This window comes from Sminthopsis crassicaudata, chromosome 5 (assembly GCF_048593235.1).
Source record: "Sminthopsis crassicaudata isolate SCR6 chromosome 5, ASM4859323v1, whole genome shotgun sequence".
NCBI classification, from domain to species: Eukaryota; Metazoa; Chordata; class Mammalia; order Dasyuromorphia; family Dasyuridae; genus Sminthopsis; species Sminthopsis crassicaudata.
Genome location: NC_133621.1, coordinates 257,259,592 through 257,274,745, shown reverse-complemented (window position 1 = coordinate 257,274,745; position 15,154 = coordinate 257,259,592). Strand labels below are relative to the sequence as shown.

The following is a 15,154-nucleotide window of genomic DNA, read 5'->3' as shown; positions in this document are numbered from 1 at the left end:
GTGATTGCGACTTATAGCCATATAACTAATAAGTGACTTTGAAATCAGGTTTTCTGACTTTAGTCTATCATTCTTTTCATCCGCTCAAGAAATTTCAATGGCTAGGAACCTCAAGAATTTCTCTGTAATATATGTTTCCCATCAATATAAATGGAAGCTCATCATGACAGGCTGCGCTTCTGGGATTAATGAGGGGGATAGAGACTCCTGTCTTACAAGCAGAAAGCCATAATGAGATGGATTCTCCAATGTGGATAGAGCATTAGCCCTTAAATCAAGAGGACCAGAGTTCAAATCTGACCTCACACACTTAACACTTCCTAGCTCTGTGACCCTGAGCAAGTCACTTAACCCCAAATGCCTCAGCAAAAAAAAAATCTATAGTAAAAAAAAAATTGTTATCAAGACCCATAATTTTTTCTGTGGGGTAAAACAGTTTGCTTATACAACCAATGTGAGTCAGCGGTAAGAGTGGATTTTTATCCACTGTGCTCACACCCACACTGTGTGTATGTGTATATACACACACACCACTTATAGCAATTGCAGAGTACTTTGCATTACATTATATGTCATCTAGGTCCCACAATGATCTTGCTTAAAGTTTCCTTATTCCCATTCCAGAGATAAGGAAACTGGAGCCCAGAGAACTTCAATAAGTTGCCAGTGATGGCATCATTGGTAAGTGTCAGAGATTTGAACCCAGATTTTTGCCTTCAAGTCTAGCACTCTATTAGGAGCTCTTTATTCTGTGGTAAAGAACTTTCTCTCCCCAGTTCAACTGTTCTATGTTCTATCTGCTAATTTTGTGCATGTGTGCTCAGCCAAATGGTTTACTTGTGTCATGATAACCAACTGACAGTGGACCAGATAAAATAGCATTTTCTCTAAATGCTGAGAAAATATACTTTAGAAACATTTCCATTTTGAAGGTTTTGGTCCTTAAAATATTGGCATATGTTGTTAGCATATGGGGACAAAAGGTGGCCATGGAGACTTTGAAATCAATAAGGTAAAATTTGTGTATGTATTATAGATAGATAGATAGATAGATAGATAGATAGATAGATAGATAGATATAGATATACAATTTAACAATTTGGTCAAATAAAACCATCATGCACAAGTTTTGGGTGATATTACATTCGACTAAATCCAAGTTGACTATTAAAAGAGTCAGAAAAATAGATGACTTGGGGAAACGATGAAATGTGAATACATAAATATGGTTAGTAAATTTCACTTCAAGAAATGATAATGTGGGGATAATAAGATAGCAGGAAATACAGAATTAGTAATTTTAACCGTAAACGTGAATAGGATGAACTCTTCCATAAAGCAGAAGCAGATAGCAGATTGGATCAAAAGTCACAATCCTACAATATGTTGTTTATAGGAAACACATTTAAAGCAGGATGATACATACAGAGTAAAGGTAAAAGACTAAAGCAGAATATATTATTCTTCAGTTGAAGTAAAAAAAAAAAAAAAAAAAAAAAACAGGGGTAGCCATCCTTTTCTCAGGTCAAGTAAAAGCAAAAATTGATCTAATTAAAAGAGATAATGAAGGAAATTATATCTTGCTAAAGGATAAACAATGAAGCAATACCAATACTAAACATATATGCACCAAGTAGTATCACATCTAACTTCCTAAAGGAGAAGTTAAGAGAGTTGCAAGAAGAAATAGACAGCAAAACTATAATAGTGGAAGATCTCAACTTTGCACTCTCAGAATTAGATAAATCAAACCATAAAACAAATTAGAAAGAAGTTAAAGAGATAAAGAGAATATTAGAAAAGTTAATTATGATAGATCTTTGGAGAAAACCGAATGAAGACAGAAAAGAGTACACTTTCTTCTCAGCAGTTCATGGAACCTATACAAAAAATACATATTAGGACATAAAGATCTCAAAATCAAATGCAGAAAGGCATTCTTTTCAGATCACGATGCAATAAAAACTACATTCAACAAAAGGCTAGGGGTAAATAGACCAAAAAGTAATTGGGAATTAAATAAGCTCATCCTAAAGAATGAATGGGTGAAACAGCAAATCATAGACACAATTAATAATTTCATCCAAGATAATGACAACCATGAGACAACAAACCAAAATGTGTGGGATGCAGCCAAAGTGCTAATAAGGGGAAATATTTTATCTTTAGAGGCTTACCTGAATAAAATAGAGAAAGAGAAGATCAGTGAATTGGGCTTGCAACTTAAAAAGCTAGAAAAAGAGCAAATTTAAAACCCATCATCAAATACTAAACTTGAAATTCTAAAATTAAAATAAGAAATTGATAAAATTGAATGTAAAAAAAAAAACTATTGAATTAATAAATACAGCTAAGAATTGGTTTTATGAAAAACCAACAAAAGAGATAAACCTTTGGTAAATCTGATTTGAAAAAGGAAAGAGGAAAATCAAATTGTTAGTCTTAAAAATGAAAAGGGAGAACTTTCCACCAATGAAGAAGAAATTAGAGCAATAATTAGGAGTTACTTTGCCCAACTTTATGCCAATAAATTTGATAATCTAAGTGAAATGGATGTACCTTCAAAGATATAGGCTTCCCAGATTAACAGAGGAGAAAGGAAATTGCTTAAATAGTTCCCATTTTAGAAAAAGAAATAGAACAAACTATTAATCAACTCCCTAAGAAAAGATCCCCAGGACAAGATGGATTTACATGTGAATTCTACCAAACATTTAAAGAACAATTAACTCCAACGTTATATAAACTATTTGAAAAAATAGGGAATGAAGGACTCCTACCAAATTCTTTTTATGACACAATCATGGTACTGATTCTAATCCAGGTAGGTTGAAAACAGAGAAAGAAAATTATAGACCAATCTCCCTAATGAATATTGATGCTAAAATCTTAAATAAAATATTAGCAAAAAGATTACAGAAAATAATCCCCAGGATAATACACCATGACCAGGTATATCACCTTATATCAGGAATGCAGGGCTCATACAATGTTAGGAAAAATATTAGCATAATTGACTATATAAATAACCAAATTAACAAAAACCATGTGATCATCTCAATAGATGCCAAAAAAGCACTTGATAAAAACCTAACATCCATTCTTATTAAAAACACTTGAGAGTATAGGAATAAATGGACTTTTCCTTAAAATAGTTAGTAGCATCTATTTGAAACCATCAATAAGCATCATATGTAATGGGGAAAAACTGGAACCATTCCCAATAAGATTAGGAGTAAAACAAGGTTACTCACTTTCACCATTTCTATTCAATATTGTATTAGAAATGTCAGCTTCAGCAATGAGTTGAGAAAGAGATTAAAGGAATTAGAGTAGGTGATGAGAAAACCAAATTATCACTCTTTGCTGATAATATGATGGTATACTTAGAGAACCCCAGAGATTCTACTAAAAATCTATTAGAAATAATCTACAATTTTAGCAAAGTTGCAGGATACAAAATAAACCCAAATAAATCATCAGCATTTTTATATATCACTAACAAAATCCAAAAGTTAGAGATACATAAATAGAGAAATTCCATTTAATATAACAGCCAATAGTATAAAATATTTGGGAATCTATCTTCCAAGAGAAAGTCAGGAACTATATGAGCAAAACTACAAAACACTTTCCACACAAATAAAGTCAGATATAACCAATTGAAAAACTATTAAGTGCTCTTGAATAGGTTGAGCAAATATAATAAAGATGACAATACTACTTAAACTAATCTATTTATTTAGGGCTATACCAATCAGACTCCCAACAAATTATTTTAATGACCTAGAAAAAACAACAAAATTTATCTGGAAGAACAAAAGGTCAAAACTTTAAAGGGAACTAAGGAAAAAAAAATCAAATGAAGGTAGCCTAGAAGTACCACATCTAAAACTATATTATAAAGCAACGGTCACCAAAACCATTTGGTATTGGCTAAGAAATAAACTAGTTGATCTGGGGAATAGGTAAGGTTCACAGGACAAAATAATCAATAATTTGAATAATCTAGTGTTTGACAAACCCAAAGACCCCAGCTTTTGGGATAAGAATTCATTGTTCGACAAAATCTGCTGGGAAAATTGGAAATTAGTATGGCAGAAACTAGGCATTGACCCACACTTAACACCGTACACCAAGATAAGGTCAAAATGGGTTGATGATCTAGGCATAAAGAATGAGATTATAAATAAATTAGAAGAACATAGGATAGTTTACCTCTGTGGAGGAGGAAGGAATTTGTTGCCAAAGAAGAACTAGAGATCATTATTGATCACAAAATAGAAAATTTTGATTATATCAAATTAAAACGCTTTTGTACAAACAAAACTAATGTAGACAAGATTAGAAGGGAAACAATAAACTGGGAAAACATTTTTACACTCAAAGGTTCTGATAAAGGCCTCATTTCCAAAATATATAGAGAATTGACTCTAATAAGAAATCAAGCCATTTTCCAATTGATAAATGGTCAAAGGATATGAACAGACAATTTTCAGATGAAGAAATTGAAACTATTTCTAGCCATATGAAAAGATGCTCTAAGTCATTATTGATCAGAGAAATGCAAATTAAGACAACTCTGAGATACCACTACATATCTGCCAGGTTGGTTAGGATGACAGGAAAAGATAATGCTGAATGTTGGAAGGGATGTGGGAAAACTGGGACACTGATACATTGTTGGTACAATTGTGAATATATCCAGCCATTCTGGAGAGCAATTTGGAACTATGCTCAAAAAGTTATCGAACTGTGCATAACCTTTGATCCAGCAGTGTTACAACTGGGTTTACATCCCAAAGAGATCTTAACATTGGGAAAGGGGCCTGTATGTGCAAAAATGTTTGTGGCAGCCCTTTTTGTACTGGCTAGAAACTGGAAATTGAATGGATATCCACCAACTGGAGAATGGCTGAATAAATTTTGGTGTATGAATGTTATGGAATATTATTGTTCTGTAAGAAATGACCAGCAGGAAGATTTCAGAAATCATACTGAGTGAAATGAGCAGGACCAGGAGATCATTATATACTTCAACAACAATATGATGTGATCAATTCTGATGGACATGGTTCTCTTCAACAATGAGATGAACCAAATCAGATCCATTTGTTCAATAATGAATAGCCTCACCCAGCAAAAGAATTCTGGGAAATGGGTGTGAACTACTACATAACATTTCCAATCCCTCTATTTTGTATGCTTGCATTTTTTATTTCCTTCTCAGGTTAATTTTATATCATTTCAAAGTCTGATTCTTCTTGTGCAGCAAAATAACTATATGGATATGTATACATATATTGGCTTTACCATGTACTTTAACATATTTAGCATATATTGGTCTACCTGTTATCTGGGAGAGGGGGTGGGAGGAAGGAGAGGAAAAGTTGGAATAGAAGATTTTCCAATTATTAGGGCTGAAAAATTACCCATGCATACATCTTGTAAATAAAAAGCTATAATAATAAAAAAGAAAGAAAGAAAAAATAAATGATAATGACCTACTGTGTGCATGCTGAGTAGGATGTTGGACTAAATAATGTACTTAGCACTTGTCTGACATTCCTCTGTTACTATTTTTAATTGCTCTGTTTCAGTTCTTGGTGTCTGCCCTAGGCAAAGATAATAACTGAAATTAGTATCTCTTGTACTTAATTTTTTGTGACCCCATTTGGGGTTTTCTTGGCCAGGATACTAGAGAGGTTTAGATTGACATTTCCTTCTCCAGATGATTTTACAGATGAGGAAACTGAGGCAAAGAAACTTAAATGACTTGCTCAGAGTCAGACAGCTACAAAGTGTCTGAATCCAGATTTAAATCCAGGAAGATGAGTCTTGCGAACTCCAGGGTTGGCATTGTATTCACTGTGCTACTCAGCTGTCCCATCCACTAGTTACCCTGTCCCCTGAGATTTGCTGAGTGGGTAATAGTTGCTTTGCATTGTTTTAATGATGGTAGTTACCACACTGTGATTGGTATTTTTTGTTATTGTTCAGTTGTTTCAGTTGTATCTAACTATCTGTGACCCCTTTTAGGATTTTCTTGGCAAACATATTGGAATATTTTTTCCATTTTGTTTTCCAACTCGTTTTACAGTTGAGAAAACAGAGTTAAACAAGGTTAAGATTGAACAGGATCACACAGCTAGTAAGTGTGTGAGGCTGCTCAGGAATATCACCCTGTCCATTCTAATTTCCCAAAGAAACCACAAATCTTGCATCTAACTACTCATAAAGAGATTTAAACAACTCTGATCTCCTGAACCTTTGATGGGAGATCAATATTTACACCAATAAGTAAAGACAATATAATCTGAAGAGGAATGAAGGAAGGAGGAGATCACTTAAAAAGTGTCTTTATTATCAGTTAGTGACTTAATTGCCAAAGGACAAACAACTATTGTTCACAGGAGAGAAGAATTCTCTTCAGGTGTGACTTTTTATTCAGAAGAAAGACATAATTTAGAAAACTTGGACTTATTCTATCTTTCCCAGTCATATAGTATTGGTCCCATTTTCATAGTTTCCTAGTACTTTATAGTTTCAAATGAAGGCACTTTCTTTTTGGTACCCACCAATGTAAAGCTCTAGTGGATAATTTTTTAAAAAAAAGATTTAAAAAAAAAAAAAAACCGAGCGTAACATTACTTAACTTATGATAGATTCAGAACAGTCTCAACTACTTCAAATTCTTTGATTCTCAACTCATGCAGCAAACATTGTCTCCCTCCCAAATTTGCCTTCTCTTAGTCTCCACCTTGGAAATGTGTAAATGGAACATTTATTTTTGCCACTAAAAGGTGCCAAGTGATTTGAATATGATCTTTAATGTTTTCCTACTGGCTGAATACACTGTGGGTTAACTTGGGTGTTGGGAACATTGCTTGCTGTGTGAACATTTGTCTGAAAGTAACATATTGGGATTTTAAGAAAGCTTTCTTGTGCCTAAGAAATTTCTTCAAACAACAATAACAAGAGTTTTTGTCTTGGATCTGTGGAAGATTTAAGGGAAAACCTGAATAGAACTTGGACAGAATGAGGTATGGTAGGGTTGTTACTTGTGTTGGTGGAGAGACTATTCCCATCAGAGATATCATGGACCCTCCAAGGTACAAAGTTTTAAACTTGTAGGAGGCTTGATTTCTGCAAGAACATATTTATTTGTTATTATGAATGCAATACAATGAATATAAAGCTTAGCATCAAGAATTCTTAATTTGGGGTCCTTTAACTTTCAAAAAATATTTTGATAACTGTATTGCAGTATCATTGATGGGTTTACTTAACTAAATTAAGTATATTAGCACTTAAAATCCTTATTCTGAGAAAGTGATCATAGGCTTCATTAGACTGCTGATGGGGTGCATTATGCACAAACACATACACATACAAATACGCATGCATGCATACCACATAATAATTAAGAATCTTTACACTACATTTTTTAAAGAAAAAGGCAAATTGAATAAATGTCATAATTCATAATGTCATAGCTTTAGAGCAGAGAAGCATAGAAAAGAAAATATATAGGTCAAGCTTCTGATTTTACAAATCAAGATATTGTGATTCAGAAAACTGAAATGACTTGTACAGAGTCATATAGGCAGGAAGTGACAGAGGAATGAATAGGTAGGAAAGGAAAAGAATGAAATATCTTAGTTTATAAAAAGTTTGTGGCATATGGGGCTCATAAAGACAAAGCTCTTTCTCTCTTTGTGTGTGTGTGTTTGTGTGTGTGTGTGTATGTGTGCAATTTGTATTGAAAAGCATCCTAGATACTTAATTGCTACATGTTACTGTTTTCTATCCATTTAATTTGTACTATAAATAATTAATTTAAATACATCTGTTTTAAAAGCTTTAGTGGAAAAATAATACAAAAATCTTTCCATTAATGAACAGGAAACAATGGAAGAAAGAGTAAGGCGTGCCCAGGAATATAATGGATCCAAATCATTTGTTGTTATACACTGTTTTATATATACTAGGAAGCATGCTTCAGGCTAGTCAGAAGAGGTCCTCTGTAATACACTATGCATGCTTGCCTGAAATGAAACTGTATGTTATTGGTTAACCAGGATGTTTAGCATAATCACTCTGCTAGACTGTGGTGGAGGGAGGTGATTATCACTGAGAACAGATGGGCAGGTCCAAAGCATTGCCAGATTCTGAAAAGCTACATTTATCGTTGGTTCTAGCTTTCTTTCCTTCCATGCTCCTTATTTTATGTCTGTGTATGTAGTGGTTTTGCGGTTTATTTATTTATTTTTCATGAGTGTTCCACAGAACTAGTTGTACTTAAGGTCACTGCCTGGTGACCTTCCAGATGAGCTCTGAAACGTAGGAGTGAGGGATTCAAAATGCTCTCACTGTGAATATCTGGAGGGATGGGGCAGATTTCATTTTACATTATAGCGTCCCTAAATGCATGAGAGGATTTATCTGTATGCTTAGTGCTCTCCTCTGCATCTGGAGCTTCTTGTGGATTGTACTGTCTCTGGGATCAGAAATGATTTTCTCGGATATGAACACCGCTCCTGGCTCCCCTAAAGTGCATCCTCCTAATGGCACCCGGTTTTATACTTTTCAAGTAAGTGTGCTTTATTAGTTTTCAGTCCTTAAGAAGTTCAAATGAAGTTTTTTTTTTTTTTTAAACTTTTAATAAAGGGAAGCAGCAAAGGATGGGAAACTGCAGTGTGAAGTTATAGAAAAGGGGATTTGAAATTGATCATATTCAAGACAGTTCACTTCCTTCCGCATTCTGTTTCTTCCTGAATGAGTACTGAAATGACAAAAGGACTTTTACTAAATCAAAACAAGGTTGAGTTTTTTTTTTCTTTATTTGCAAGATCGTTTTCCTTAAAGGCTTATTAGACATGATTTGTTTTGTTATGTCAGCCATAGACATGTTGCTGTCCCTGATGAGTATTTGATAGGCACTTTCTCACAAATCTCAAACTGAGTAGAATGAAAAAAAAATATTTGGCAAAACTTTGTAAACTGTTTATTAGACTTGGAAAATGCCCTGGTTATCTCATCTGTAGCTTAACACCTGATCTTACATTAATTACAATTAGTGGCTGAGTGATATTAATAATGTGTTTATTGAGATTTTCATTTTTTCCAGTAAAGTATATGTTCCCTGAGCCAAAGGTTTTGCTATGTTATCAAAGGGTTCAAGTGATTTGTATGAATCTGAAATGCGAAGCTGTTAACTACTGTCTGGTATTTCAAAAGTATTTGCATAAATGGAATCATCAATCTAGTGAAAAGGGAAACCTATATTAAAGCTGAACAAATCTCCACTCTTTTCTCTTCTTCCCAAAATTAGATATTTTCAAGCTAAGGTTCTCTTTATAATTTAGACACATCAGTATTAAAAATAAACACCTCTCCACCTTTCCTCTCCATAGTCCATTGTAGGGTTAATAAAAATCTCCAAACCCTAATTTGGTTTAGCTTACTAGTTGGCAACAAGAAGTAAAATATGAAAGTCTAGACAACATAACTTGTAGTCACAGAGCTAACAAGAGAATTTCAAGTTGTGAAATAAAGACTGGAAAAGCACATGTCTCCTTTGTTGTTCCCACTGAGCTTCACAAACTGTGAGCCCTAGATATAATTATTCTTTGCCCCTCCACCCCCATGGCTTCCCCCCTCCACTTTCCCTTTTTATACTACTATTTTTAATCCTTCTCTGCTTGCTAGCTTTACACTGATGTCTGCTGATAGTGGAAGGCTGTACTGTTGGAGTGTATTCTTGCTAGTCCCTGTGGTGATGGGCAGAGCGTGGCAATGATTCAGAAAGGCAGGTGCCCTGGGGCTGCCTATCCTCAGAAGGACCACTTCTTGCTTCTCTCCTTGAGATATGAGCACTGATGGCAATATCCTGCATTTATGATCTTAGGTACTGTGTACCACATTAGGGATTCTACTCTCATCTCAAGTTCAAGTTTCTGTGTTCTCAGTCATCATACAGCCTTGTCATTGTGACTTATGTGTCAGGGTTGGTTTATTTTGGGGGGGAGGGGAGAAAGGGACTCCAAATTTTTTTCAGATTCATTACAAATCTCAAAGATTTCAAATATAATTTGGCAAGATGTTTGTTCTTCTGCTCTGTTCTGTATATATATATATATATATATATAAATTGGTGCATGATCCTAAGAAACTCAACTATGTCTGAAATTAAAGACTGGCTTTGTAGTGTTTATGTACTTGAGGGGTGGGCCAAGGTAGAGGAAGGCTCTTTGCATGAAAGTATATGCTTGGATGAATCCCCTGCTTTGTTTCTGATGAAAACAAAGAACTATAATTTTCTTCCTTTCATTTTTTTTTCTCTGTGGTGGGCTTGCCAGAGAAAATCTTTAATTGGAATACTGTAATAAGGAAGATGATATTGTTATAGTGGTATAAATCAAGCACTTATATTTAAAGATATCTTTGAAACAGTATTTCATTAAATATAAAATGACATTTTTTCTGTTCAAAAATGTTGAGCTAAAAAAATTATTCAAATCTAACATAGAAGTTATCTTTTGCAGTCAGCCAAGGTAGGTTAGTAAAAGTAAAAGTGTGCTTTAAATTCTCTGTGATTGAATGCTCAGACTATCTTTGTATTATTTTGATGAAATTGCACTTTCTTTAAGCTAAAGAACAGTAAAACTTGAAAGTTTAAAATGGAGCAGGTGAGGAATTGAAATTTACTAAAATCACACAACTTTTAAAAAATTGTTTCTGTTTTTAGTCAAGCATCTTATCATAAAGGCTTTTAGAGAAATTAAGTTCAGTTTTTATCCTCAGTTTGAGTCAGTGTTTCTAATTCATTTGTGATTTCTCAGGCACATTACCCACCTTGATAATTTTACACATGTGTGATTACAGTAGAAAGATATCTACCCTTATATTCTCCACCTCAGGGTAGCCTAGAATTGTACATTTTGATGAGCTCTGATTTGAGTTGTCTTCACTGAATTGCTTATCAAAGATTTAAAGGGGAAAAGTTATTGAGCTTTGATGCTCAATTTTTTTTCTAACTAAAGCAATTAAAATGGTTATAAAAATGAATTGGTTATGCCATGTAGAATTTTAGAGCAGAGTTATACCTTGGAATTTTTTTTTTCATTTGGGGAAAAACTTTTTGGGAAGCAAGGGGTAGGTTAGAGCATAATGTAATTCTTGGATCAACTGTGTGTGTGTGTGTGTGTGTGTGTGTGTGTGTGTGTGTGTGTGTGTGTGTATGTGTGATCTGTCCCCCATCCTCTAGGCTATTTTGTTGTATGCCTCTGAGTAGATTGCAGGGAAGACAAGCCCTCAGAGAGGTGAACCACAGTAATGGGATAGCAGTGGCAATATGAAATTAATTTAAGCTTCAGAGTCCTTCTTCACAGGATGAGGGAAGACTCAGATATTATGGGAAACTGGTCTTTGCATGGGGAGGAAATGTGTTTCCCAGGATTTGTGTCGTGGGGGAAATCCCCATTGTTCAAACCTGGTTATATCTTCACATAGAACAAGAAAGCACCTTAGAGATTATGTCCTCTACATAATCATATTTGTGGAGATTTTTCTTAACTAAAAAGAAAGTGGGGAAAGCTAAAGCAAATGTTATTAAGATAAAGTAAGTACAGTTATTCCTTTCACATTGCCACTTTTCTTTTTGTGATTTTAATATATTGAGGGTCAACATAAAATTAAATAGGAATTTTCTGGGAGTTTTGTGAAAGCTGCAAATGACAGAAATAATATGTACATATACATATATAATATTGTGTAAGCCCATGTATTTTGCCTTTTATTGCCTTAATACTTCAGACTTTCTCTCTGTTATGAAGGAAGGGCCAAAAGTTTTTACGTAGATTTTTCCAAATTGCAGAGGGTTCTGTGCCCCTAACTCCTGTGATGTGGAAGGGATAACTTTTTGTCAATTTTCTGCCTATGAATTAATGATTTAGCAGTTATATTTTAGGTATTTCATTCCTGTAATTCTTTACTATCTTTAATAAAAGCTTTTCAAATAGTTTTCAACATTCACTCTTGCAAACCTTATGTTACAAATTTTTTCTCCCTCCCTCCCCCCTTCCCCCCTTCCCTAGACAGCAAGTAATTCAATATAGATTAAACATATGCAGTTCTCTTAAACATATTCCACATATATCATGCTGCATAAGAAAAATCAGATCTAAAAAGAAAAAAATGAGAAAAAATAAACAAACAGCAACATGATTTGTTAGGTTTTTTTCAAAGTGTAGTGGAGTAATAATCTGGTAAACTTAATAGCAAAAGGGCGGTCTATTAATGAGTGTTACCATTCCCAGGGGTATTTGCATTTCATCTTGGTTTGATGAGCATCTCAATTCTTCTAAGTTAGTGAGTTCCCAATAGTATGAAAGAACAGTGAAAAAGTGCCCTTTTTGCTTGATGATTTTCTAAAGCCCTTCAAATCATAGTACTAAGAAGATAATCTTAGCTACCTAAGAATCTTCCCCAGGGGAAAAATAAAACATTACACTAAATCAATGCATTAAAAGAGCCTTATTTTCATAGATTTAATTATTTAATTAATAATTTAATTCATTGATTTCAAAATCAAGTGATTAAAATACAAAAAATCTGTTATTAGACTGTGATTATATTCTCTCCTATATAATTATATGCTCTCATGCTTATTATTCCCAGACCTCATTGATATGAGTATTCCTACCTATGATACAGATTTCAGCCTATTTGTGTATTCCCATCCCTTTTAACTATAGTTTTTGCCCTATAATCCTCATATAGCTAATTCACTTTACTTCCTATAGCTTTGCTTGTACTTTTTTTGACAAGATAAGTATTCCAGTGGGGTTGTCCATTGCTTAGTAATTCCCTTTTCTCATTGTTCAATTTAACCAACTTCTCTCCCCATCCTCACCCCTTACCTGTTCATTTATGGCATCTTATGAACACTTAGCACATACCACTAGTGTAAAAATACACAGGAAAAAGGATACAAGGGATTTGTTTGTTCAGTATTAAGATTTTGGGCTTCATCTTTAAACTTTTCAGAATTTACAACAATAATGTGAATAACTTAGGAACTCTGAACTTTGTGGTAGATACGTTTCTTTAAAAAGAAAAGCCAAGGACTTTATTATGATTTACATTTTTCCCCTAGAGTCTATGCAGATTATTAATAGATGATATTTCTAAAAATTCCCTTCTTCTCCCCTCACTTATAGATCATGAACATTATTAATGTGCATTTTAATAGGTAATTAAAGCAACATGTAACCATGGAATCGAGGTGAGAAGCTGTGATATTTGGAGTCATCTTGCTTTACCTTAGATTAGAACTGATTTCCCCTTGTTCTGACCAAAGTTTAGGAGAAACATGGAAAAACTCTCTATTTTAGCACTGCATTCCTTGAGAAATAAACATTCTGGAAAACAGTTTCCCTCTATGATCAGTTTGTTTTTTTGTCTGATTTTGTGATTTAATTGGTGTGGGACACTTTCAGTGGGAAATTCCTGTTCTCAGTGAAGATCAGAAAATTCTCTGAAGCTAATAATTGTAAAGAATTTATAGAAGGTATTGAAAGGTCATTACCTTGCTGAGGATCATAGAGTCACACTGTGTGTTGAAGGTAGGAGATAAACCTCCAGATTATTGTAGCCAACTCTCTATTCAGCAAACAATATTATCTACTTGTGACTAATTTATACAAGATAACTATGTAGGGTGGGTAGATAGGTAGGTACAATGATTCTAATGGGATGTAGTCCAAGGGAAGTTATCCTCATAGGTAATATTGATAGTAATAACAATAATAGCTATCTAGTATTTATATATCATTTACATGTGTATAAAACTATAATTTTCTATATAAATTTTATATACATATATATACATGTTATAAGTATATAAATGAATATATTTCAAGATGAGATTTTTTCAGTCCTACATATTTTATTTTACATATTTTTTTAAAAAAGATTATTTTAATACGAGGTCCATAGATTTGATTAGACTATCAAAGAGGTCCATAATATATACAGAAAAAAGTGTATTAACCTCCACCAGTTTCTATATTTTACAGATGAGGAAATCCAAGTCCAAAGAAGACAAAAATAAAAAGTTATTGCTCTCAAGAAGTTTATAGTCTACCTTAAATTAATAAGTACACAAGTAAATATTTGGCGGAGGCAGTTGTCTACATTATTGACTACTTAGACCTTGGTAAAATAGCCTGAAGATCTAACTCTAATACTTACTTTGCTAACAAAAGTCATAATTTAAGCCGGGAAGCCCGGAACATACAACTGGTATGGGGAAAATTCTCTTCTTGTCCAGCAGCAGTCATCTCTTATTGTAGAATTCCCTCTTTCCTCATTTGCCATTGAAAGTACATTAATAGGGAATTGCTTCTCTGACAAAGAACTTCCTCTATCAGATTTCCTTCCCTCAGGTACAATTCCAGGGATTAAGCTGTTTCATTTTGTTCTCTGTGGTTTGGTTGTTGAAGATATTTCCTTTACCTTGGGTAAACAATTATAGCAATAAAAATTAAGTGAGATGCTTTTACTAAATGAAAGCAAAACAGACACTTATGGTAGAGTAAAGAGTAATGGACCTGAAGTCAGAAGACTGGGTCTTTCCTTAACATCTCTATATTTACTGTACATAATTGGTACTTACTGATGTACCAAATACTGTGCATAATACATAATTGGTACTTATTGATTGATTTCCTGCTCTCTCCTCCTGCATGATGTCTTCTTGGACTTTTGTCTTGATTCTCTTCCTTTTCATTTTAATTGCATGTTCTCAGCCTTCTGTGCTAGATGTTAGAGGGATATGCCCTCTGTTTTAGCAATTATATGAAGGGGGGGCAGCTAGGTGGCATAGTGGATAGAGCACTAGCCCTGGAGTCAGGAGGATCTGAGTTTAAATCTGGTCTCAGATACTTAACACTTCCTAGATGTGTGACCCTGGGCAAGTCACTTAACCTCAATTGCCTTAGCAAAAACAAAACAAAACAAAACAATTATATAAAGATAAAACAGTGTTTTACACATGGTAACCTGGCATCCTAAACACTACATTTTGGGAAGAAGGATATATTCCACATTGTAAATAAGAAAAAAAATATGAATTATTTTGGAGTCAATA

General features: G+C 33.8%; 1 protein-coding gene across 9 annotated transcripts in view; it reads left to right on the top strand.

Annotated features, from left to right (window-relative positions):
- Positions 1-15,154, top strand: part of PPFIA2 (PTPRF interacting protein alpha 2) — a 664,129-nt gene that overhangs the window by 277,446 nt on the left and 371,529 nt on the right. For 3 of the 9 annotated variants that reach the window (XM_074270874.1, XM_074270875.1, XM_074270873.1), the window contains exon 1: positions 1,498-8,593. The exons of the other annotated variants lie outside the window; for them this stretch is intronic. In XM_074270874.1, the coding sequence (XP_074126975.1) occupies positions 8,432-8,593 (162 nt within the window). In that variant the 5' untranslated portion in view covers positions 1,498-8,431. Of the gene's footprint in view, positions 1-1,497; positions 8,594-15,154 lie in introns of those variants that run through there. 9 annotated transcript variants of the gene reach the window in all.